Genomic DNA, 24,240 nt, shown 5'->3' on the forward strand with positions numbered 1-24,240 from the left:
GAAAATTCTTATTTTTTAATGGAATACTGTAGTGTTTATTATAAATAATTTATCCGTGCACTTCATTATTTTTTATAGCACTTCATGTGCCCTCCTAATCTTTAATCAAAAACGTTAACCTCCCCTCCCCCTCAAAACGACTCCTCTTCCGGTCACGAGATATGGCGCAAGGGCGGAGCTAGTGACGTGAGGGGTAAACGCTGGGATAAACAACACGAGATATGGTGCAAGGGCGGAGCTAGTGACGTGAGGGGTAAACGCTGGGATAAACGACTGGGGGAAAAGCTGAAGCTTCACTTTATAGCACTGATACCAGTCATGAGGGAGTACGTTACCCCTAAACATTGAAAAGATATTAAGATATTACGACAACATTACTCTTAGGACATCGCAAACTAATTTTTTTCATGAATATGACTTCCACTAACTGCAAACTGGCATTCAGATCTGCCTCCATTTTGTTATCCAGCTTCCAACGATCCAATCAATTACCGAAGGACGAAATCAAGTCCCGCCCTCTCATTTCAGATGCCGTTTCACTCGGATATACGTCACAGAAGAGAAGAAAAGACAATCGCAACTTCCGTTTCATGCCGACTTTAAAAGTGTCAGAGAAAGACGTAAAAAAAATTATATAAGCACCGACTGCGAGACTGCATCGCATGTCTTCGATGAAAAGAGGAAGGGGTGGTTGTTGCTGGTTACTGTATGATGATTGAAATCGCGAAATGGCCTTAAACAATTAGTAAATAAAGTGCAGAATGTTATGTTTTCTAATACACGCACAAATTGCATGTATTCATACAGCGCTGCACGAGCTCACAGCGCCAGGGTTCAAAGTCCAAAGCGCGAGGAAAATGTGCGCTGAAACACTGTTACTCGTCAGTTGCTCAGTAACATTTTTATGAATTTTTACAAAGCATAGATGTGACAATGTTATACGTGCAACAAACATATTCACAAGTTCTTAATGAGAATCATTTATAAATCTGCTGTGGTCAACAAAAAGAAGCACTGAGGACTTCCTGAGGGTTTCCGCCAAAAGAAAAGTTCCATCAACATTCATAAATGTTAGTATTGTAATTTTACTGTTGTCCTGTAAATAAAATAAAAAAGTAAAACAATAATAATGATAATAATAATTACAACAGCTATATTAATACATTTATTATAACATTCACACATAGTGTTCAAATCTGTAATAGATTTGTATCTATCTGTGGGATCTGAAATATTTTCTAATGTTTTAAAAGTAGTCTCTTCTGCTCAGCAAGGCTGCATTTATTTGTACAGTAAAAAATACATGCCTGATTCAAGAAGGGGTCTCAAAAATGACCAAAAAAAATATTTGACTAACTTATTAATTTTAAGTTAAATTGTGCTTTGTTGGTATAATGCAGGGGTGGCGAACGTCGGTCCTGGAGAGCCGCAGCCCTGCAGAGTTTTGCTTCAACCCTAATCAAACACACCTAAACAAGCTAATCAAGGCCTGAAGGGTTACTAGGAAGCTTCAGGCAGGTGAGTTTTTATTAGGGTTGGAGCTGAACTTTGCAGGACTGCGGCTCTCCAGGACCGGAGTTCGCCACCCCTGGTATAATGTCTGCTAGAATGTTTAAAAAATGTTCAATGCTAAGTAAATATTTTTCTTTGAAAAGCAAGACAAAATAGTAAAGGCAAAATGTGGGTATTCAATTTATGCAATGGTGAAAAAATTATACATGGGGAGGGAAAATACATGAAAAAACCGTGTTCGGTATTTGGCCTTCGGCCCAGTGTTTCATTTTGTTCGGCCTTCGGCTTCGACCAAGAATTTTCATTTTGGTGCATCCCTAGAAATATTGTTACAATTTTGTTTCAATTTGAGTCTGTTTTAAAGTTTTATTTATTCCTGTGATGGCAAAGCTGAATTTTCAGCAGCCATTACTCTGGTTTCAGAGTCACATGCTGATTTGGTACTCATCAAATATTTCTTATTATTATCAATGTTGTAAACAGTTGTTTTTGTGGAAACCATGATACATTGTTTTCAGGATTCTTCAATGAATGGAAAGTTGAAATGAACAGAATTATTAGAAATATTTTGTAACATTATAAATGTCTTTACTGTCACCTTTGATTAATTTATTGCAAAAAAAAAAACCTACTGTCATCAAACTGAACAATAGTGTAATTTAAATGATCTGCAGTGTGTTTGCTGGAAGTCAATTTTTGTTTCCCTTCTTTCTATTAACATGCAGTTTCAGTGAGATGTGAAGGTAAAGAGGTAAAAAGTGGGTTTTTATCAGTGTAGCTACAGTAACTGAGCCATCATCATAGTAGAGTTTGTAGTTCAATTAGTTTTTTCTAGTACATTTGCTTCCTGATCTTGCGTTGTCTGTAAGGTTTAATGGTTTTCATATGTATGTAAGGTATTATGGGTTATTAATGGTAGTGCTGTTTGCTTGTGTTTAGGAGCAGAGTACAGGGGGTGATGATGCAGATGAAATGCCAGACGTTCAGGAGACAGTCACTATGGTCCCAGGCAGTACACTGCTATGGAGAGTAGCCCCTCGACCGCCAAACTCGACACAGGTAACCCCAAGCCCCCAATGACTCCAACATCTGTCTTGGGTGATTGCATGTTAGGCTTATTCTCTTTTCTTTTTATCCTCAATTCTGTTTAGATGTATAATTTTACCAACTTTGCCATGACGCTTAATGAGCTGGAGCCTGGCATGATTGGAGTCATTGCACCGACAGACTGTCGTTTGCGGCCTGACATCAGAGCTATGGAGAATGGGGATATCGGTATCTCTCTCATATCTCTCTTTTGGCTCATTTTGTTACCATCTGTCCAGTAAGCTGTCTTCTGTATGTTGCTGTACTTATTTTACCCCTAAATTTAAAAGCTATTTATAAATTCCAGATACTGCAAGTCGAGAGAAGGAGAGATTGGAAGAGAAACAGAGAGCTGCCAGAAGAGAGCGTGCTAAAGACGAGGAAGAATGGTCTACGAGGCGAGTATTTGAATTAAGAGCACAACCATCCACTTTTTTACTGGCCTTGGTTCCTCATTTTGTATATTCTCTTTCCTCTCACGTTTAGAAATATTTTAGATCTGTTTTGTTTTTGTTTGACAAACAAAAATGAAAGCTTCTCATGAAATCAAATGAAGACAGACAGAGTCCTGTATATTTCAAACATTTTATTTGTTCTGGTTTAAGTTCTCTTTGAGAATTAACAGTCAACCCTGAATCCATTTTAGATTTTATTTATTTTATTTTATTTTATTTTATTTTATTATTTTAGAGTTTTAGCGTCATCTAAAGCAAACTAGTATAGGTGTTTAAATTTTAAATTATACTATTTCAACTTTATTTGCCATGAAAATAGCCAAGGAAGCTGGCATGGCATTAAAACACAAACTGACCAACCACAGGCATTAACATTTTTTAATGAAGCCAGCCAGTTCTGAGATTGCAAATTGCAATATTAACATTCGAAAACAGAAGCAGATACCATCATTTAAAACCATTTTAGTATGTCCATCTTGAAAGGTTAATGAAAAAATTCAGTGAAGATTTTGAATAGGCTTTTTATTTGTATAACCTTTTTGGCCTCCCATCTTTCAGATGGTTCCAGCAAGGCAATAATCCGTACACTGGAGCTGCAGACTGGATCTACAAGGGTGGTTACTTTGACAGGAGATATCCTCACCTTCCAGACATCTACTGATACGGTTGGGAAGACTAAAAGAGTCTTGAGATTCATCCTTTGCTCTCCTTCACTCAATCCATATCATCTCCTCTCCTTAAGCTCTTTTCATATTTTTCGTTGGAATGTGAGATTCATATGAACAGTTTTTGAACAAAGCCTCTCCACGAGTTCTACTCTTTACTAGAATCTGGAAATTCAGTGTGAATGGATTTATTTATTTTCAGAGGTAGGGAATGCCTTAATGCCTCACTGTTTTTTTCATGTATGTTAGATTCTGAGTTAAACATTCTGTGCAAACCTCAGTATGTTTAGAAATTGCTAGTTTATGTACAGTATGTGCTAACTTACCTTTCCATGCGTCTTGCTAGTTACACTCAGGTGTTCATTTGGGTACAAGTGGTTAGTGATGGCATCGCTGCAGTGCCATCTGTGAAGATTTTTTGTGTCATTATTGAAATGTGAGGCTGCTCAGAACCTATTAGGAGAGCATAATTTTGTGTTTTTGTTCAAACTAATGCTATTTTATCATCTCTATTATATGCTTTTTCCTTATCTCAAAAATATGTCCTCTGTTTTTGGTATGCATGATGTGCAGGAACTTCACATTTAAAGATTCTGACTGATTTTGAGTACCTGGAATGAAAACGAGTTTATTTTTCTGAATTATCCCACTTTTTTGTTTTCCTCCAGAAATTACGGTTATATCTCACTGATTAGGCTCTTGGGCCATTTCTCACCATCTCCATGGTACAGGGGAGTTTACTAAACCTAATATTCTCATTCCTCACACATTTAGATAGATTTTAGATCTGTTTTGTTTTTGTTTGACAGACAAAAATGAAAGCTGTTCATGAAAAATGTTTACTTGGTTAAAAAAAAAAAATTTGGTGTTTTTTAATTGTTAAAAAACGTATAAATAACACAAAACCTATTACATCCTAGCATTGATGTTTTGAGTGTGTTTATGGTTGCCAAAGCGACTTTTCTCTTGTAGAAACTAAAGCCATAAAACTTGTCAGGACTGCATTGTTGAGTGATACATCCTGGTGAATGAAATGGAGATGGGTGCTAATCTTTCTTTTTATTTCAGCACTTAATGGCTCACGAATGTCAAGGTGCTTCACCTTAGCCCACACACACATTTTTATATATATATGTATATATATATATATATATATACAGTATATATATAATATATATATTCACGCATACCAAAAATGCTCAGAATGTGCTTCATTGTTCACATGGTTTTTGCCATACAGCAAATTTCATTCTGCAAGGACAATATATATATTCACGTATACCAAAAATGCTCAGAATGTGCTTCATTGTTCACATGGTTTTTGCCATACAGCAAATTTCATTCTGCAAGGACAAATTTTTTTTCCAGACATAAAAATCGTAGACAAGATGACCTCAGAGGATCATGAAAGACATGTCTTTTATTTCGAAACTTTAAACAATACTGTGATTTTAGCACTCACAAATCTCAGAAGCTATGCAAACATTGATGGGAATGTCTGTCTGTCTGTGAATTGTACAATTTAATGTGTCAATAAGCTCCACTGTTTATGTAAAATACTTTGGTTGGCCTAGCGCAAAGGTGTCAAGCATGCTAGTACTTTTGCCGATGGTTTTTTTCACACTATTATTGGCTGTTTTGCACAGCCTAAAGTTGGTTAGGTGGAGAGACATGTGTATGTGACTGCAGTGATTAATAACACTGCTATATAGTTATTAGAAATGTTTATCATCTACACTTAATGGGAGCTCATCATCTATTGTGTAGCACAAGATAATTTATCTTTAATATGTTCCATGCAGTGCACACAATTCCAAATGCCAAGCTTCGGGCCATGGTATACTTTAAATTAAAGAGTTAACTACAATTTATTTCCCTCTGTATTTTCTACACTATATTGTGGCATGTCTAAACATAAATTATTTAATCTCACTATCAATGCTTTCTAGCGGTTAGAAATATGAGTATATTATTCCACCAGCTGCTAACGTAAAGTCTTTTAAAGCCCTTGAAATCATGAGACATTAAAAAACAACTTATCCCCAGTTGTCTCATGATCTTGTGCCATGTTTATCAGCTATTCCTGTAGCAATCACATCGAGTTAAAATATAAGTAAACCTGGTCACAGTGAACGCAACTATGTAAAGCAAACATACACTAAGAATTTTCAAGTCATTCTGTGTGTGTTCTTATTAAGCTGTTGATATTGGTCGTGACACTAGGGATTGATTGTTTCTGTTGTGAATTTCACAGATAGAAGCCCAAATTATACCACTGGTGCTATGATGGCTTTACATAATTGTACATGTGTTGTGACTTTTTACCATATTTGTATAGATCACATGAAATGCACTTAAGCTATCTTATGAATCTGCTCATTTATTTGTAAACTAGCAATATTAATAATATATGTGAGACCTCACTAATTAAAGAAATTTCATTTTGCTCTTTTGTGTTTGATGGGAATTGACAAGCATCAGTTCAAAATTTCTGACTTAACTTTTGGGAGAAGCTTCAGCTTCTGGCATATGTTTGATGGTGAGAACGTTTGTGAAATATTATCTGTTGATTTGCATTAATTTGACCTAAAATGTGAACTGATCTTCATCAAAGTCAATGTCATGGATAAAGAAGATCTAATTAAACACTTAACAGAAAAAACATGCTTTCTATGTCTTTATTCTCCAAGCTGGTATTGGTTTAGGAGTATAATTATAAGATGATTCAACAATTAATTTGACGAAGAATTGCTAATGCTCAAGAGACAAGCCTTTTTTAATGGTTATTTTTGCTCCAAGGTCAGACAAATGGTGTTTAAAGGACATTCAGTTACACTGTTACTTGGATGGGTTGACTATACACTCAATACAAATGAATATAATAATACAGAAGGTGACAAACAATTGCATAATAGCTGCTATGGATTTCTTCCCAGTTCAGTAGTCATAACTACAACGAAAAAAACAAGACTTATTTGAAGAAAGAGAACAATGACTCACCACTCAACACTCCTGATATCAACTGAATGATTGAATTGTTCATGCAAGACAGAACAAGCCAGACAAGTAACGTATTTGCCCAGCAAAGTGCAAGTGATTCGATCTAAAATGTTTTAACAGTGGTGAAAATGTCATTTAAAACCTCTAAAAGGTTACACTTATCGCTCCAGTCTGTCTTTGACAAACTAACTGCACAATTCAGCGTTATTTGTGTGGGCATATTGACATGTGCAACCACCAATCAGAGCAAAGGACGCAGAATCCTCCACCAATCGAACGTACGCCCCGCCCCTTCTGCTAGTAGAGGTTGGTCGACATCAGAAAAGTGAAAGAAACCTCCAGGGGCATAAAGATGAACATCCTACAAAAATGGTCTTACAGAACTGTTGGGAACAAAGAAGAAAAGTGAAAGAATTCTTAGAATTTGACTAGAAAGAGAGAGAAATGTAAGTTTTATGTTTGTCATATACCACAATCACCACACATATTTGCCAGTACTGCATTTATAGATATGTAATGTAGAAGCCAGTGTTTAAAAGCATGGACCTTTTTTGTTTTAAATGGTTTCCTCAATACTCGCAGCGTTAGCTTCAGGTTTAGCTGCGGATCAGTTGCTCATAAATTAGAAGCTAACTAATTTTATTCTCACTTCACATTAATGATAATGTGTTATATGGCCGTATATTATAACTTTCCTGTATATTTACTACATCGAAACAGGCAGCAGACGTTTGCATCTCGGACAGTGATGCTCTAGATAAGGATGCTAAGTTAATCTCTTGTGCTTGTTAGTATTGTGACTAAAGTATGTTTAATTGTTATCAATTCCCCCAATATTTGTCAGGATTTGTGTATTAGCCGTTACTATTATGAAGAAAAAAAAAACATTTGTATTATTATTAGACCGAAAGATTGCATAATATATTATTAGTAATTTATTACTGTTTCACATGAGTAACCATAATTGTAACTGTAAAAATGTAGTAACTAATAACTATAGAGGCCTAAATATACTCCACTTGGAATGTGAAGGATGTTAGTGGCTGAATATATATATATATATATATATAAGAATTTATCCCTTACAAGAAATTGTGAGACTACTGTATTTTAGTTTACGTTTGTTATAGTTCTGTTTATGCTGCACAAACAGCCAAATAATAAAAAGTACAGTATTATAATTTAATATATTTTAAATATATTGTTCTACTTCTATACATTATTTAGCTGCACAAACATTGTAATTTCCCTCCCTGGGATAAATTGGCTCTCTTTGTTGCTACAGATGTCGTCTGGAGCTCTGTTTCCTAGCTTGGTGTCCGGATCTCGGGGCTCATCAAGCAAATACCTGGTAGAGTTCCGTGCTGGAAAAATGACCCTGAAGGGCAGCACCGTGACCCCGGATAAGCGCAAAGGACTTGTGTACATTCAGCAGACAGACGATTCGCTCATCCACTTCTGCTGGAAGGACAGATCCACGGGGAATGTGGAGGATGTTAGTACACGCTCATATAAACAGCTTTGAATATTCCAAATTCCTTTGTAATGCTGATCTTAAAAATAGTAATATTTTCATTGTTCCTTTTACAAGGACCTGATCATTTTTCCTGATGACTGTGAGTTCAAGAGGGTCAATCAGTGCACCATGGGCCGTGTTTTTGTGCTTAAGTTTAAAGCTGGCTCCAAAAGACTCTTCTTTTGGTTGCAGGTATGCCAGGTTGAGAGAGCCTTCTGGCATCTAATATTGCTCATTAAAAATGTATTGTAAATATTACCTGAAATACATCTTCTGCAATCACCCCTATTTGACCTTTCAGGAGCCTAAGACAGATAAAGATGAGGAGTACTGCAGGAAAGTGAATGAATACCTCAACAACCCACCAATACCTGGCACTCTGGGGAGTGGAGGCGGCAGCAGCCATGAGCTGTCTGCTCTTGGAGGTATTTCTGAAGTATTTTTGTCCAATGCACTGATACCCTTTCTAAACAGTCATTTTAAAGCTGAAGTGTTTATTTTTTCTGTTATAATAATCTTGGCACACACACACTTTGAGTTCTTAGTATTGATCATAGTGGAAAGCTTGAATGTTGTGAAGAAAAATAATTATGTTGAAAATAATGTCTTGCAACTGATACTTTAACATTATTCTCCAGGTGAAGGTGGCCTTCAGAGTCTTCTTGGTAATATGAGTCACAACCAACTAATGCAACTCATAGGACCAACTGGACTCGGTGGACTAGGTGAGTAATTATGATGCTTTATTTTCTCTCTCTGTGACAGTATTGTTATTGTTAACAAAATCTATTAAAATTGTGTTTGGTAATTGAAATGAAGCTGAAGTAAAATCAGAATTGAAAACTGAAATAAACAAGTTTAAGTACTAAAATTACTCAAAGTTTGAAATAAAAATAAATTAAAGATAAATATTTAAAAACAGACAAACAAAAACTAATAAAATAACAAACACACATAATTAAATGATTGAAATTAAAAATAAATAAATAAATGGAAACTGAAATTAATAAAATAAAAAGCTACTTTTGAATGGATGTCAACTATGCCAAAAATGCATTTTTGCATTTGCAACAGAAGCTAACTGGCCCATTCTTACTAGCAAAACCGTGATCCCTTGTATCATCTTATGATCAAATTTCATCTCAAATTAATATGTTCCATATATAAAGTACATGAACCCAGATGTATTTTTACAAGGTTATCTCTTGGCTGATGCCTATCCTTGTAACATCATGAATTTTTGTTTGGTCTGCAGGGGGTCTGGGAGCTCTGGCAGGACCAGGTCTGGCCAGCCTGCTAGGAAGTGGAGTTCCAGCTACTAGCAGCTCATCTTCCAGGTAACAACCAGGAATAGTTTGGCTATGAAAGATTGTACTTAATCCAGTGACAACTGAAATGTTCTTCTTTCATCTTTAGCTCTCGTAGTCAGTCCACTGCCGCCACTCCATCATCCACCTCAGCCCCCACGCGCCTCGGCTCCTCCCAGGTTCCAAGCACACCCATAAGTCCATCTGCAACAGTCACAGCCTCACCCGCACCCACCCCCAGCACACCTGCAGGCCCTGCTCTCTCTGCTGGAGCCACCTGCCCATCTCAGCCCATCCAACTGAGTGACCTGCAGAGCATCTTAGCTACAATGAATGTGCCTACAGCAGGACAAGGAGGTGAGATCATGATGTTAGTTCTCTGTAAGGAAAACCTTGGATTACATGCTGACATGTCAACTTTCTTTGTTCAGTGGACCTTGCAAGTGTTTTGACCCCTGAGGTCATGGCCCCAATTCTCGCTAATGCAGAAGTGCAGCAGAGGCTCCTGCCGTACCTCCCATCTGGAGAATCCCTTCTTCAAAGCACAGAAGAACTTCAAAACACTCTCACCTCGCCGCAGTTTCAGCAGGTTTGACTATTGCATATAGTGATGTAGAGAAATGAATTTTTTTTAATCAAAACACCCAAAATTTTCATGTTGACCGAAACTGAGCATGAAAATAAAATTAAATACAGGGTAATTAAATTTGTTTAACTGGGTAATTAAACTGTTTATGTTGTTCAGGGTGTCCTGTTCTCAGGTGATAAACCAGTTGTAGTAAACATTTTGATATTTCATCTAAAAACAATTTACATAATGCTACTCTAGCATCATTTTTGGTCAGGTAAAGTGCATCCTCACTGCTGACATGTTTACCTGTAGCTAGTCCGCATTTTGTGTATGAAATAGGCACTGACAGAGTCAAAACGCATCATCAGAAAAGTGCTAATTAAATGTCATGGTTTAAGTCAGTGATTTGGCCAAACCATTTTTTTTCTATTTTCAGTTGATTAAATTTTGGTGCATCTCCAATTGTGTACACTTAGTAAATTAATTTCAAGACAAGTTTGTTAGCATAACTGCTCTTGGACCAGATTATTTTTAGAATATATCTTCTAATATTCATCTGCACTTTTTCTGGGTTGTGTAGGCTATGAGTATGTTCAGCAGTGCACTGGCATCAGGGCAGTTGGGGCCTTTGATGAATCAGTTTGGATTACCTACAGAAGCCGTAGAGGCGGCCAATAAAGGAGGTCAGTATATTTCAAATGTACACAAACTGATCTGGTTCATTCTATTTCTAAACACTTGTTTATACTTTCACATAACATATACACACACATATACATATATATATATACACACACACACATATACATTCCTCTCTCCCAGAGATCCTTCTGATAAGTCTGTGGTATATACAGAATGTCCTTACAAGGGCAAAATTGGATGTACTCTAAAGTAGTGGTTCCCAACCCTGGTCCTGGAGGCACCTCAGCACTGCACATTTTGCATGTCTCCTTTCTCTGACACACTAATTTCAGGTCTTGGAGTCTCTACTAATGAGCTGATGACCTGAATCAGGTGTTATCAAACACACCTGTCTGTAATTATCAAGTGCTCCTTCAGATCCTAATTAGTTGGTTCAGGTGTGTTTGATCAGGGCTGGAGCTGAACTCTGCAGGAAGGTAGATCTCCAGGAACAGGGTTGGGCACCCCTGATCTAGACAATTGTTTTTGGCTAGATTTACATAAATCATGTAATAAAAAACTGAGATTTTCAGAAAGAAAAGAACATTCTTATGAAGGATAAAATGGCTGTTTTTGCTCTATTTTTTTGTAGATGTGGAAGCATTTGCCAAGGCCATGGAAGGTGAAGGCAAGTCGAATGAAGGAGGAGACAAGAAAGATGATGAGGAGGACATGAGTTTAGATTAGGCAACTCTCTACATGAGCGGTTTCTCTGCATTCATCAGTTGAACTTTTTTCTCACTGTAGAGCTTCCAGAGCATCATGCTGTCAAGCTAAATGTCATGTTAAAGGTAATGTTTTTTTTAAATGGATAGTTCACACAAAAATGAAAATTCAGTCATTGAAAATGTAAATATTTTTAATGAAACCTGAGAGGTTTCTCTTACTCAATTTAAAATCTAGATAAAGTGATCATATCCCTTCACAAGACTTGGATTAAACTACTTGATTCATAAGGACACTTTCGGATGTTTTACGTTTTGGTTACCTGGACTTGTTTTTCAAAGATTATTCAGAGTTTTATGGGTTTGGAATGACATGAGGGTGAATAAAAATAAGATTTTTTTTGTGAACTATTCCTTTAAATGCTTAATTCTGTCCCAGTCACAGTGACAGATTTTTTTTGTTTGTTTTTTCAGTATTATGATGTACATTTAAAAAATATACAAAATAGATAGGGTTAATTAGGGTGAATATGCCAAGTTTAATGTGCTTTCAACATTTCTCTGTTTGAACGGCCTCACATAGCTACTTCTAGCTTTACTATTGGCATTGGGGTGCGACTACCTTTGTGTCTGAACTATAGATATTTCACATTTCTATTTTAATCAGGAGGTCTTATACTGTTATTAAAACGCTTTTCCAAATAAAGAAACTTGCATCAACAGGTAAATAGTTTTTTGGTGTGTATAAATTGGCAAAAACTCCACAGGCAACTGAAACAATTAAAAACATCTTTATAAATGCGAATAGAAAAAACAAAGACAGCATCTACATGCCTAGCTCACACCTCCCAATAAACACCAACATACAGTGGTTTTTGGTTCAGTGTTAACCCCGTTGGCGTTTAATCAAGCAGTGCCAACTATCCTCACATCATTCTGACATACTGCTAAAATAGACAATTTTGAAAAATAAAGCTTTTGGAAGAAATTCATAGACACCATAAAACACAGTATTCTCATGCAGAAGGTCACAGGATTCCCTCACAGTGCTTGTACCGTTCCACATCCTCAAAGCTTCCACGACAGTATCGCAGGAGTGAATGTATTCACATACAGTGAGATTTCAATCAACACGTCACATGGTTTTCCAACCAGATCTACGGTCACATTCATAACGTGTCAAGGTGTGTGATTACTCGGTATCAAAAAGATTAAAGAGACAAGATGTGTGAAAAACAGTATGGCAGCAGAACCATACTGACAAATGTAATAGAAAAGGCACTTTATTCTTCAACGCTCAGTGAAGATTTACACTGAAGAAATAGTGATGTATGATTACCCACAATTCTCTCCAATTCAATTACCCTCTCATAGTTGATAATTTGTCTCAGCAATGTGAATCTTGACCAGTCTGAATCCCTGAGGGAAAGAAGCAAATGCACCATACAGAGCCATCATGTTAAAAAAATAAACAACCGCTAGATAGTGGCTATGTGCTTCTGCTTCTCAGTAAAAAAAAAAAAAAATCAAATGGGCTACAGAAATCAGATGTAAAAACAATGTTTCATATTTCTGGTAATGCTGCACACTGTGATACTGTCCAGGTTCTGAAAGTAAACAGGCCACTCCTATGGTGTATAAACATTTCCAAAGAATAATATCGGAGATAAAAGATAAGACGATATTGTATGAACACTAACCAAGAAGATTCAGAAAGGTTAGGTCATATTCAACACTGCACAACACAAAACAGACTCACTCGGTCAAGGAGGTGGCGTTCTCCTGTGACCAAATACACAACAGCTTAATATATAGATGTGGAGTTATTTGTACAACCTACTGTACCATTTGAAACGTGCTCAATCAGTGTTGCACATAAGAAAAACGACACAGTAGGATGCTAAAAATTAAACATTTCATCACTGTAATTGTCACAGCTGTGCATTGGAACTGAGAAAACCATAACAAGACTTAAGTCAAGACATTCAAAAACACTTGCATCTAAAACAAGTGGTAAATGGTTCAGTTTCTCTAAACATTTGATTAACTGTTTAAAATGGCACTCACATATTCAAAAGACGTTTTTACATTCAACGCTACCTAAAATGCATTACGGTGTGTCTCAAAGAACATCATATCACTGTTAAACCACAGTCTAGTTAGTAAATGTTAGATGACAAAAAAAAAAAAGCGGGTGAGAGATAAAAGCACAATTAATGTGCCCGTTAAATGTCATCTCTAACATAGAGTGCCTGGCTGGAGATGCATCGGAATGCCACACATACCCCAAAACTCATCGAAAAGGGGGGGAAAAAAAGACAAAAAAACACCTATGTAAAGAATCATTAAAAAATATACAGTATTCATAAATTATGAATTCTAATACAATTAAGGTCCATAAATAAAATATTGCATAAATAAAGTGGTGCATTAAGAAAAAGCTTTGATAAATGGCGGTTAATAAGCATTTGTGGTATTAAAAAAATAAAGAAATAATGGATAAAAATGATCAGTGCTTACAGTAAGTCTCTCCCTAAATGTGTCTGATTTATAAAATCAGTTCTATGAAGGACGTAAACAAGTGAAGATGGAGTGCCGAGAACACTGGACATAGCTGAGAGAAAATTCCACTGATCTATTTAATCAATAAATAATACAAATAACCTTCCGGAACTGCCAAAAGAGCGTCATCTCTCTTGTATACAGGCATCTCTTAAAGGCACAGCTCGCCCCAAAATGAAAATTCTGTCATCATTTTCTCACCCTCATGTTGTTCCAAACCTATATGACTTACTTTGTTCTGAGAAACATACAGCAAAAGATATTAAGTCATACAGGTTTTGAAACAATATCAGGGCGAGTAAATGACGACAGAATTTTCATCTTTTGGTGAACTATCCCTTTAAGGGCCCTCTCCAATTCAGCCCTGCTGCACCAGTCTGCGATAGTGAGGCATGACCTTGCTGTCTGGGAGGTAGAGTGCCATCTCCAAAGCAACAAGAACTGTGAACTCCAGGGAAATCAACTCCTTGCGATTTATTCGGAAACGCTCCTCCAACCTCTGTTCAGGGTCAGGCAGATCGAAAAAGAGAAGAAATAGGTAGGGCAGAAGAGAGAGAGAGAGAGAGAGAGAGAGAGAGAGAGAGAGAGTCAGTGCATAAATCATATTAACCAAGAACACATGAAGCATATACCTATAAAGAACAGTTAAGTCTCTGAATTAAATGAATGTCCGAATCGGTAAGAAACTTACATCGATCAGTTGCTTGACCTCTTGTTTCTTGAGGTCGCTGCTGATCTTGGCAGCTAATAAAACGCAAGCAGCAGACACCAGCTTTCGGTTGTGCTTGTTCAGCCTCCCTTGCAGAACCAGCTTCTCAAAGTAAACATAAGCCATAGCTATGGTAACCGGCTGTAGGCCACACTCCTCGCTCACTGAGCGCATCTCCCTTTTCAAACTGTGGTGGACATTAAAAAAAAGAGGAGAAAAAGAAGTTTGCAAACTTAATTAGGATCAATTTACAACATGCCCATGTTGTATGTTAATTCATTCAGACAAATCTAAAATGTGATTGAGATCAAAGACCCCATAAAAATAGATTCATGGGCACTATTTCTTTCCTGTGTTCACATATTTTCTATTAAACTAGGGAAGAATTCAGTAAATTTTTGGCTGATGCAATAAGTCGATAATAATTTTCAAGCTGTAGCCAATAACTGAATAAATATTAAAAATAAATATTCATTTTGAGATTTGCAAGATTTGCTTTTAAAGATGATGGTAAAGGCAACTATCTAACAATCTAAACATAGAAATATAAGAAATAAACATGCATAATTAAATTTCCTTAGACATGGTCCAAAGCAACTAGTGCTGTCAAACGATTAATCAAGATTAATCGCATCCAAAATAAAAGTTTGTTTACACAATATATGTGTGTGTACTGTGTATATTTATTGTGTATATATAAATACACACACATGCATGTATATATTTTGAAAATATTTACATGTATATATTTATAGTAATTAATATAACTTATATATAAATATATTTAATATATAAACATTTTTCTTAAATATATACATGCATGTGTGTCTATTTATATATATTTACGCACATAATAAATATAACACAGTGCACACACATATTATGAAAACAAAAACTTATTTTGGATGCGATTAATCAATTGACAGCACTAGAAGGTATTTAACCATTTTATTTTACATAAAAATTACTTTACCTTCTGATTTTGCTGAGTGTCAGCTTTATGTGAGGAAACTTCTCCTTGAATGTCTCATTCATGTCTTTCTTCAGGTCGGATGGTTTCACGTACTCAATAACTGTTGCCTGGAGGGGACAAGGACAGTCTTATTATAGTTGTAAAAAAAAAAAAGTATGGGTTTTTATGGCTACTAAATCACAATTGTGGCTGCCAGTATTCAGCTTTTACAGCTAAAGCCTAGTCAGCTGTGATACATATGATAGCATACTTCATGCCTGTAGCTGTTAGACCATACTGAGCCCTTAGGGTTATCATATGACATGCTGGTGTGATCTGATATAGAACATAAGCTGGGTTCAAGGATTATGAATCACTATCACGCTGTAGTGCAACTCAGATGTCCTTGCAAAGCCTTTTCATTGGCATCATGCTAGAAGAGATTATTGAAACTGTGTTGGTTAAAACTTTTCAATCAAGGAGCTTACCACATAAGATGCGAAAATTAAGACTCGCTTGTGCTTCCCACAAGGCCACTGCGGGTCACTGAGTAAGTTGGGGTCATAGTCTGATAGCTCGTCCACACCTAGCAAGAGTTACAACATTAAGCATGTTTGTTTTTTAAAGAAATGAATACTTATGCTCAGCAAGGATGCATTATATTTATCAAAAGTCACAGTTAAGTCATTCATAAATAATGTTACAAAAGATGCCTATTTCAAATAAATGCTGTCCTATTGAACTTTCCATTCATCAAAGAATTCTGAAACAAAATGCAAAGTTTCCACAAAAATATTAAGCAGCACAACTGTTTTCAACATTGCTAATAATAAAAAAACAAGTTTCTTGAACAGCAAATCAGCGTATTTGGATAGTGTGACACTAAAGACTGGAGTAATTGCCATCACCGGAATAAATTACAATTTAAAATATATTAAAATACAAAATTATTTAATTTAATTAAATTGTAATATTTCACAATATTATTGTTTTTACTGTACATAATGTATGTAACTGACCAGGTAACACACCAGTATCCTGTCCAACTGTGCTGTTGATTCGTGAAGGGGTGAAGTTCTTCTGCCCATTAATACGGTTGCGAGACATTGGCATCTGAGCTGTACTGATGTCAGGTGGGCCGCTGCTCTTCTGCCTGACCAAGGCATTAGTTGGAAGCAGAAAACGGGCATATGATACTGTCTGCAACGCAAAACAATCCAGAGCTATCAGTGTAAACACAAACATATACATTGTGCAAAACACACACCCAGTTTAATAGCATGTTGAAATATCTAATGTAGATGTTCAAATAAAGCTTTGAAAAAGTTTAATAAAAAGGTAAACCGCACATTTCAGCCTTTAAATAAAGAAAAGATATAAGTCAAAATGATAATTGATTCATAAATGATTATATGTATTTTATCTGCTCCATAAATAATTCTAGATAACTTATCTGAATTGTTTAAATGTGTAGAATCCACATAAGCTTGTTTTTCATCAACCGGTCAAAATTTACAGCAGGGCATGCAAATTCGGTCCGTTTTTGGCCAGACAGAAACTGCACACAGACTGAATGTAAATATAAGTCTCTGTAAATCCACTCTCTGACAGCAGGTGGTGCTTATGGAAAAGCTGAATTAGCCGTTTCCCGTAACCTCCGTGGACAAAGCAGTATTACCTTAGCACTCTTTTAAAACCTCTCAGCTTTTCCGCCCTGTTTTCACTCAAAACTAAACTACTCTGCGTGCTGTGCGCATGTGAGACTGTTGCTTAAAACCGTGCTTTATGCTGGACAGTATTTATTTATCGCGAGTTGTTCAAATCGCGGTAATCTAATACGGTTTTAATGATAATTAAAAGATGAAACGGTAATACTAACCGTGGGGAATTTTATCATGATTTATCGTCAAACCGGTAATCGTTACATCCCTAGCACATAATCATGCCTTTGATTGAGATGATCTTAGAGAGATACCTTTCCAAAGTCCACCTCCACTCCCTCCAGTCCAGGGACCATATCAACTCCACCACCAGAAGAGTGTCTCTGTCTCTGGGCTTCTAGTTTAGAGTCACTGCAGGGGGTTGATAAAATATTATCAGTCAGAATTTAATAACACTTCCCTGAAATAATCGGTTTTATTCAGATATTGAGATAAAGAATCCTCGGTCTTATTGCTGTTTGTCTGGTGCAAAGACGCTGTTAATATACCAGCATCAGGCCTCAGTAGACCGCTTATAATCTGGTCCATTTGTAAATACAGTACACCATTATATTAAAGCTTAAAATGATACAGCAGCACATCTTTAAGAAATGATAAAGCACATTGACTAAATTATAAAAAAAAAAAAAGAAAAAAAAAGATGTGATTGGATGTATAACAGGTGGACAAATCACTGTGATCTCTGGACTGACAAAACCAAAATCTAATCACTCACTTGCACAAAGCTGAATGACACATGCATGTAATTTTAATTGTACATCTAAACCTTACATTAATGGAGCTATATCATATATTTTTATTGTTTAATTTTTTCCCCAGAAGTCCACTTAAAATGTTGAGTTTTTTCAGCATGTAAAAATTTTCATTAGTTTTTTCATGACAATTTTACAGACCCTTTTTTCAAATGTGTGAAAGTGCTTTGCTCCTCTAAGACACATGCTGCTGATTTTCTGTCGAGCTACACTGATCCTATGTATTCTGTTCAGAAAATAATCCACACTGAAAAGTGCAGCAAAAAAATGTAATAAAGCTTTTTGGATTGGGGATGATGTTTCAAGTTCTACAAATTACGTCATATTTTCTGACTACATCAAAATCCCTTTTTAAATGATCAAGGAAAATTTGATCCCACATGATATGACACCATTAAAGAGTGTGAGGTAAACTGAAGATCATAAAGTATGATAAATTTAAACGTTTGGGGTCGGTAAGATTTTAATGTTGAATAAAGTCTCTTATAATCACCAAGGCTGCATTTATATGATCAAAAATACAGTAAAAAACATGTTGAAAACAAACAAATATTTTTGTGGAAACCTGGTTTAGTTTTTCTTTTTTTTTTCCAAAAGAACATTCATTTGAAGCAAATCTTTTATAAACGTCTTTACGTCATTTTTCATCAATTTAATGCATCCTTGCTGAATAAAAGTGTTGATTTCTTTAAAGAATATCTTACTGACCCCACATTTTTCAACAGTAGTGTACAGGAAAATAATGCATTTAAAAACATCAGTGCAATTTCCACACTGACCATCCGGCTTTGTGAAAAATCGCTCAAGATATTTTCTTCCATTACAAATTAATAATTTATTTTGGAACATCACATTTCATCAACCAGGCTTAAAAAAAAAAAAGTAAGAAAGAAGAAAAGAACAGCTGATTTGTCCATCCCTCATGTATGGGTTTGCATGATATGAAATGAGTTGTTTGGCTGACTGTGGTGGCTTTGTACCTGATGTGATAACTCTCTCCATAGGGGAATACAGAGAAAGCAGCACACAGGGATCTCTTGGCACAAATCAGAACAACCCTGCAGGACACAGATGGCAAGTGCACACAGAACAGACAACATCAGTCACCTAAACATCAAACCATCACAGTACACCAGCCATGTTTACACCACAACAAGTGCATATGGGTCACAACAGCATGCAGCACAAAGCAAATGGGAGATCTTATAGCCCTGGAATGACATTGGTGACAAAATGAATAAAAAAAATTAAAAAAAAGTCAATCCATTCTTCAACCACAAATCCAAATATTAAAGCAGCTTGTAGAATTCTATGTCACAGCAGATTGGTCAGCAGGACCAAATCTAATTACAACAAACCCCGTCACATTTCCCAGGGGTCTGAACAGCATCGCAATTAACAGGACTGCAGTTTGTGACACAGGATGTGCTCAATGAGTCGGGTCCATATTACATCACTGCTGATGTCATGAGGTTGGGGGTGAGTGTGCATATGAGTGAAGGTGTGATTTCATGGTTGATGATGTAATGCATGTCGAGTGAAAAAAGGGAGTAAAATTCAGCATAATATTCAAGATCATATCAGAAAATAACACCTGCACTGTATGTTTGTCTTTATTTCCTTAACCTGTGTAAAATTCATCACCAATATATATATGTATATAATGCTGGGTACACACTAAAAGATTTTTAAAATCTTATAAGATCTTCAAAATGTGAGACCACAAACATGAGGAAAAAAAATCATAGATTTTTTTAGATAACCATTACCTAGGATTGTTGGAATATTTTCAGCCTGATTATCTTGTGGTGTGTACCCAGCATAAGTCATAGGTTATATATAGGTCATAATCTTTTATAAAGCAATTAAAAAAAAACTACAATAGAAAAAAAATGCAGGATTCAAAAGTCCAAAGAGCCGGATGGGTTTATGGCACTTTTTACCAGAAGAGGTAAAGAAAAGGAATCAGGGAGGAAAACACTTATCTTACGTAACTGAGTTTCATTACATTTTAATGGTTCTTGCCACGGTGCAGTTCTACTTTCAGAAGATGCCATTGCTTAGAACCACCAAGATAATCAGGACATTACCTAGGATTGCTGGAACTGGAATATTTTCAGCCTGATTATCTTGTGGTGTGTACCCAGCATAAATCATAGGTTATATATAGGTCATAATCTTTTATAAAGCAATTAAAAAAAAACTACACTAGAAAAAAAATGCAGGATTCAAAAGTCCAAAGAGCCGGATGGGTTTATGGCACTTTTTACCAGAAGAGGTAAAGAAAAGGAATCAGGGAGGAAAACACTTATCTTACGTAACTGAGTTTCATTACATTTTAATGGTTCTTGCCACGGTGCAGTTCTACTTTCAGAAGATGCCATTGCTATATAAGGTTCCATTCCAGATGAATTTAATTCAGCCCAGTTGTTCCTCATGTAGGCAGACACGTCTATCCCCCATTTCGTCTGTGTAAGAACCTAAGTGAGTTATCCAAGTGAGTACTAATGCCAGTTATTAAGTTAGATAAGGAATCACAGAGTCTGTCTCACTTAGCATGAGAGCACACTGCAGTTATATAACAAAGAAATTTACTGCCTGAGGAAACAGTCCAGCATCCACTTCACCAGCATCTATTTTTTATATTCACCCCATCTGACATGAGCCCACCTCCATTCTACAGAAGTTGTTGATAAGAAAGTGCTAATAAAGGATTGGCCTAACAGAAGACCAATTATATTTTAAAATAATTTTTGAAAATTAAAAATAAAATAAATACATTATACAAGATTAGGTTAATGTAAAACAAACAAACAAACAAATAATTAAAATTGATAGAAAGTGCTAATTTAGGAACAGCCTAAATTAGGGGTCTTCAACAGAGAACCAATTATTGTTTAAAATAATTTTTGAAAATGAAAAATTATATGAAATAAAATGGGATAAAAATGCATTCAACAAATTTAACTACATCTAGGAAGGACTAACTTAACTCTAACTTAAGTTAAGAAGCTAAAATTAAATGTTTTATTGTCCTCCTTCAAAAAATGTATTAAAATTAATATGTAATGTATTAATTTGACTTAATGATTACATAATAGTTAAATTGGCTTTGTAATGCAAGAATCATAAAGTATGTAAAATTGTAAATACATTACAATGGTACTACAGTATATGCATGTTATTATTGGTCAGGCTCAAAAGGCATATCTGTTTTATTTGTGCTCCAAGTCTCCTTTTCTTGAAAAAGCTTAAAGACCCCTGGTCTAAATTGATCTTGCATATACAGACTATTTATTCAAAAAGAAAACAAATACAGCTCCTACTCACAGGGAAAATATTTCCCATCACACCCGCCAACTCACCTGCTCCCTCGAGTGTCATACTGTCTCATATTCTTGATGAAATGCACCTTCTTGGAAACCTTTGGCCCTGGAGACCCAGAGAGGTTACGTGTCCTGCAACAAGAATTAAATATAATTTAGAGATAAATACATGTGGCTTGCTTCAATTTGTATACGCTTAGAGAAAAACTGTGATGGATTAAATTGAAGCAAAAGCTTAATCTTTTGGCTCTTGACTATAAATTAAGGCTTAAAGGTCACTCGTCCAGCATCAGTCCATCAGCAGATCTTACATAAAAAGATGAGAGGGTGAGGGGAAAAGAACAGGAGAGATGAAAGGCAAGCAACAAAAAAAAACAAACAGGAAATGATGTGCATATGTACTGCAGCGAGTTCATAAGGCTCGGTTCACATGAGTAACATCACCTACAGGCAGATAATGCTTGTTGTGACTGGTTGATGGCCTTTAGGCTATACTTCTTTGACTGATTCAGCAGCCCCTTTATTATCTACTCTGACAGCAGTGATATCTTATCATACAAACCTCCCATCTGTCCTATGGGTTTTCCTAATCACTATCTCTGTTGTCACAATTACAAATGACTTTTAAAGTCTGAGAGCTCACTCTCACTGCATATAACTGTCAAGCACTTCTGTTACTCTTAATTATTAATTAGTAATTTGTTACATCAGACAGCATTACACACTTTATCACCAAGATTTTTAATTTCGCCCAGAGGAGTCCGATTCATTAATGAATTACTCATTCGATCACTTTAGTGAATCACAAAACATATGGCGCTGCCTGAGTAGTCCGATTCCCGAACGAATGTACTCTCATGAGCAGGTTCTTTCAGTGAATCAAAAAACATACAGCGCAGCCCCAGCAGTCCGATTATCTAAGAAATTAGTCCTATGAGTCTGTTCCTATTGCGAATTAAAAATATACACGACTTACAGTAAATATCTAAGATCCTGACTGTCTGACTTCCATGAAATGTCTGACTCACAAACGAATGAGTATTATGAGTAACTTAAGTGCAGAGCCGGCCCAAGGCATAAGCAAACTAAGCGGCTGCTTAGGGCCCCGTGGAGTACATGAAATGGCTTGATTTTTTTCGGAGTTTCTATTTACACTAAGTGCAAATAGCCCGCCTTGTTGGCAGAGGCTGTTCACATTAACTCCGCCCACCAACTTGTGATTCGGATAGTGAACAATAAAAAAGTCAGTTGACAGTCATCAGCTGCAGTGGCGCAGATGGTAAAACGTGTGACTTACTCATTTTGACGCGATCGACCCGGGTTCGAATCCTCCTTTTGGCATACTTTTTTCTCCCTTTTCAAATTTGAAATCACATCAGAAAAGCATTTATTTTCAATGAAAATTAAGGAAATAATCAAAAAGTTGAAAATAAAGTATCGGGTAGGGTTAGGGTAGGCGTAGGGAGGGCTTTATTGTCCCAATAAGGTGGCATTCATTTAATAATTTAAATTAAAATTTACACTCAATACGTTATTATTGCATACTGTTTTATAATGTACTATAATACTGAGGTGCAGATAATTGCCACTATTTGCAATAAGTAGTATAAATAGCAGAAAATCCTGCTATTTTAACAGTGTAAATAGAATTTTAGATGAAAGTTTTTGTCTTCTGTGTAAAAAATAACTTTCCTGGGTATATATTTTTTGTAATAAAACAATTTCGTTTCATAAACTTGGTACTAATAACAGCTTAACATTATTCACCTTTGCCTACCTTTGGGGTCTTTGCTAGTATATTCCAATATCATTATGCCTCAATTAGTTAGTTATAGATTAAGAGTTGTTGTTTTTTTATGTACAGATGGCTTGCTGCTGTGTATAATAATTTATGTTGTTAAAATAACATTCTGTTTTGTAAATGCATTGTCTGCTGGTTTATTTAGCTACTTTTCAGCACACCACATTAAGTATGCCACTTAGTCCTGTAAGACTTTGAATGTTAAAGTGCAAATTAACACCAGACCACTCTTGTGGGTTTGCTAATGTTACAATTAAAAATTGTAGAAGGGTAAAAACATGCCAGGCAGACTTTAGTATGATGCAAGCAACACAGCTACAACAAATAAAATTGATAATGGGTGTGTTAGATTTATAGTGTGCGAATAATCAAGCATTGACAATAATCAGTTGTTTATTATTGTGCATGCAGCGCGACTAAAATAGTCAGACTACCGAGCAAATGACTGCTTCACTTGAATCAAAAACACTTATACCCTGCGTTCCATTCGGAAGGGCTCATCCCTATGCCCTAATCCTGTGAAAGGGTTTACCCTCCGGAGTGAGAGCTTCAAAGGGTTGAAGGGTGTAGGGCAGTGGTTCCCAACCCTGGTCCTGGAGGCACCCCAACACTGCACATTTTGCATGTCTCCTTAATCAAACACACTTGATTCAGGTCATCAGCTCATTAGTAGAGACTCCAAGACCTGAAACTGGTGCGTCAGAGAAAGGAGACATGCAAAATGTGCAGTGTTGGGGTGCCTCCAGGACCAGGGTTGGGAACCACTGGTGTAGGGGACCAAACAACGGTTTCTTGAAGTGCCCTTCGGCGTCATCACGTGCCCACACGGAGGCGCCGTCATCATGCAAAGAATCTGCGCAAAGGATCATACCCTAACCCTAACCCAGAGTTGTACCCTTCGAAATCCTTCATTCCGAAGGGCCCTTTGAAGTGGCCAGTTTTGAGCACTTCGGTTTGGA

At 36.2% G+C, this 24,240-nt stretch overlaps 3 protein-coding genes across 9 annotated transcripts in view; 2 read left to right on the top strand and 1 right to left on the bottom strand.

Moving 5' to 3' along the window:
• Positions 1–4,972, top strand: part of LOC107656546 (oxysterol-binding protein-related protein 2-like) — a 16,254-nt gene extending 11,282 nt beyond the window's left edge. The window contains exons 11-14 of the mRNA XM_016444429.1: positions 2,452–2,571; positions 2,664–2,787; positions 2,906–2,996; positions 3,612–4,972. Coding sequence (XP_016299915.1) covers positions 2,452–2,571; positions 2,664–2,787; positions 2,906–2,996; positions 3,612–3,714 — 438 coding nt within the window. The 3' untranslated portion in view covers positions 3,715–4,972. The remainder of the gene's footprint in view (positions 1–2,451; positions 2,572–2,663; positions 2,788–2,905; positions 2,997–3,611) is intronic.
• Positions 4,973–7,013: 2,041 nt separating this feature from the next.
• Positions 7,014–12,178, top strand: LOC107656548 (proteasomal ubiquitin receptor ADRM1-like). Of its 5 annotated transcripts, XM_016444434.1 has the most exons (11): positions 7,014–7,043; positions 7,124–7,164; positions 8,004–8,213; positions 8,310–8,426; positions 8,536–8,659; positions 8,873–8,959; positions 9,490–9,571; positions 9,651–9,898; positions 9,973–10,130; positions 10,693–10,795; positions 11,386–12,178. In XM_016444434.1, the coding sequence occupies exons 3-11, from the start codon at positions 8,004–8,006 to the stop codon at positions 11,478–11,480; spliced, it is 1,224 nt and encodes a 407-aa protein (XP_016299920.1). In that variant the 5' UTR covers positions 7,014–7,043; positions 7,124–7,164; the 3' UTR covers positions 11,481–12,178. The 5 variants fall into 5 exon arrangements, with proteins under 5 accessions (XP_016299920.1, XP_016299919.1, XP_016299921.1 ...); XM_016444433.1 differs by lacking the exon at positions 7,014–7,043 and having other exon boundaries at positions 7,115–7,164; XM_016444435.1 differs by lacking the exon at positions 7,014–7,043 and having other exon boundaries at positions 7,115–7,164; positions 9,651–9,895.
• Positions 12,179–12,234: 56 nt separating this feature from the next.
• The window catches only part of cables2a (Cdk5 and Abl enzyme substrate 2a), a 13,998-nt gene continuing 1,992 nt past the window's right edge, over positions 12,235–24,240 (bottom strand). The window contains exons 2-9 of one of the 3 annotated variants that reach the window (XM_016444431.1): positions 21,520–21,612; positions 19,135–19,212; positions 17,657–17,753; positions 16,713–16,881; positions 16,170–16,267; positions 15,703–15,809; positions 14,712–14,916; positions 12,235–14,519 (exon numbers count right to left, since the gene is read on the bottom strand). In XM_016444431.1, the coding sequence (XP_016299917.1) occupies positions 14,379–14,519; positions 14,712–14,916; positions 15,703–15,809; positions 16,170–16,267; positions 16,713–16,881; positions 17,657–17,753; positions 19,135–19,212; positions 21,520–21,612 (988 nt within the window). In that variant the 3' untranslated portion in view covers positions 12,235–14,378. Of the gene's footprint in view, positions 14,520–14,711; positions 14,917–15,702; positions 15,810–16,169; positions 16,268–16,700; positions 16,882–17,656; positions 17,754–19,134; positions 19,213–21,519; positions 21,613–24,240 lie in introns of all 3 variants that reach the window. The other 2 variants (XM_016444430.1, XM_016444432.1) reach the window with 2 other exon arrangements.

Source organism: Sinocyclocheilus anshuiensis, unplaced genomic scaffold (assembly GCF_001515605.1).
Source record: "Sinocyclocheilus anshuiensis isolate Anshui unplaced genomic scaffold, SAMN03320099.WGS_v1.1 scaffold1639, whole genome shotgun sequence".
NCBI lineage: Eukaryota > Metazoa > Chordata > Actinopteri > Cypriniformes > Cyprinidae > Sinocyclocheilus > Sinocyclocheilus anshuiensis.

Coding starts and splice junctions, on each gene's coding strand:
- LOC107656548 (XM_016444434.1), top strand. CDS start 8,004: ATGTCGTCTGGAGCTCTGTTTCCTAGCTTGGTGTCCGGATCTCGGGGC. Junction 8,427..8,535: donor GACTCTTCTTTTGGTTGCAG/GTATGCCAGGTT, acceptor TTGACCTTTCAG/GAGCCTAAGACAGATAAAGA. Junction 9,899..9,972: donor GCCTACAGCAGGACAAGGAG/GTGAGATCATGA, acceptor TTCTTTGTTCAG/TGGACCTTGCAAGTGTTTTG.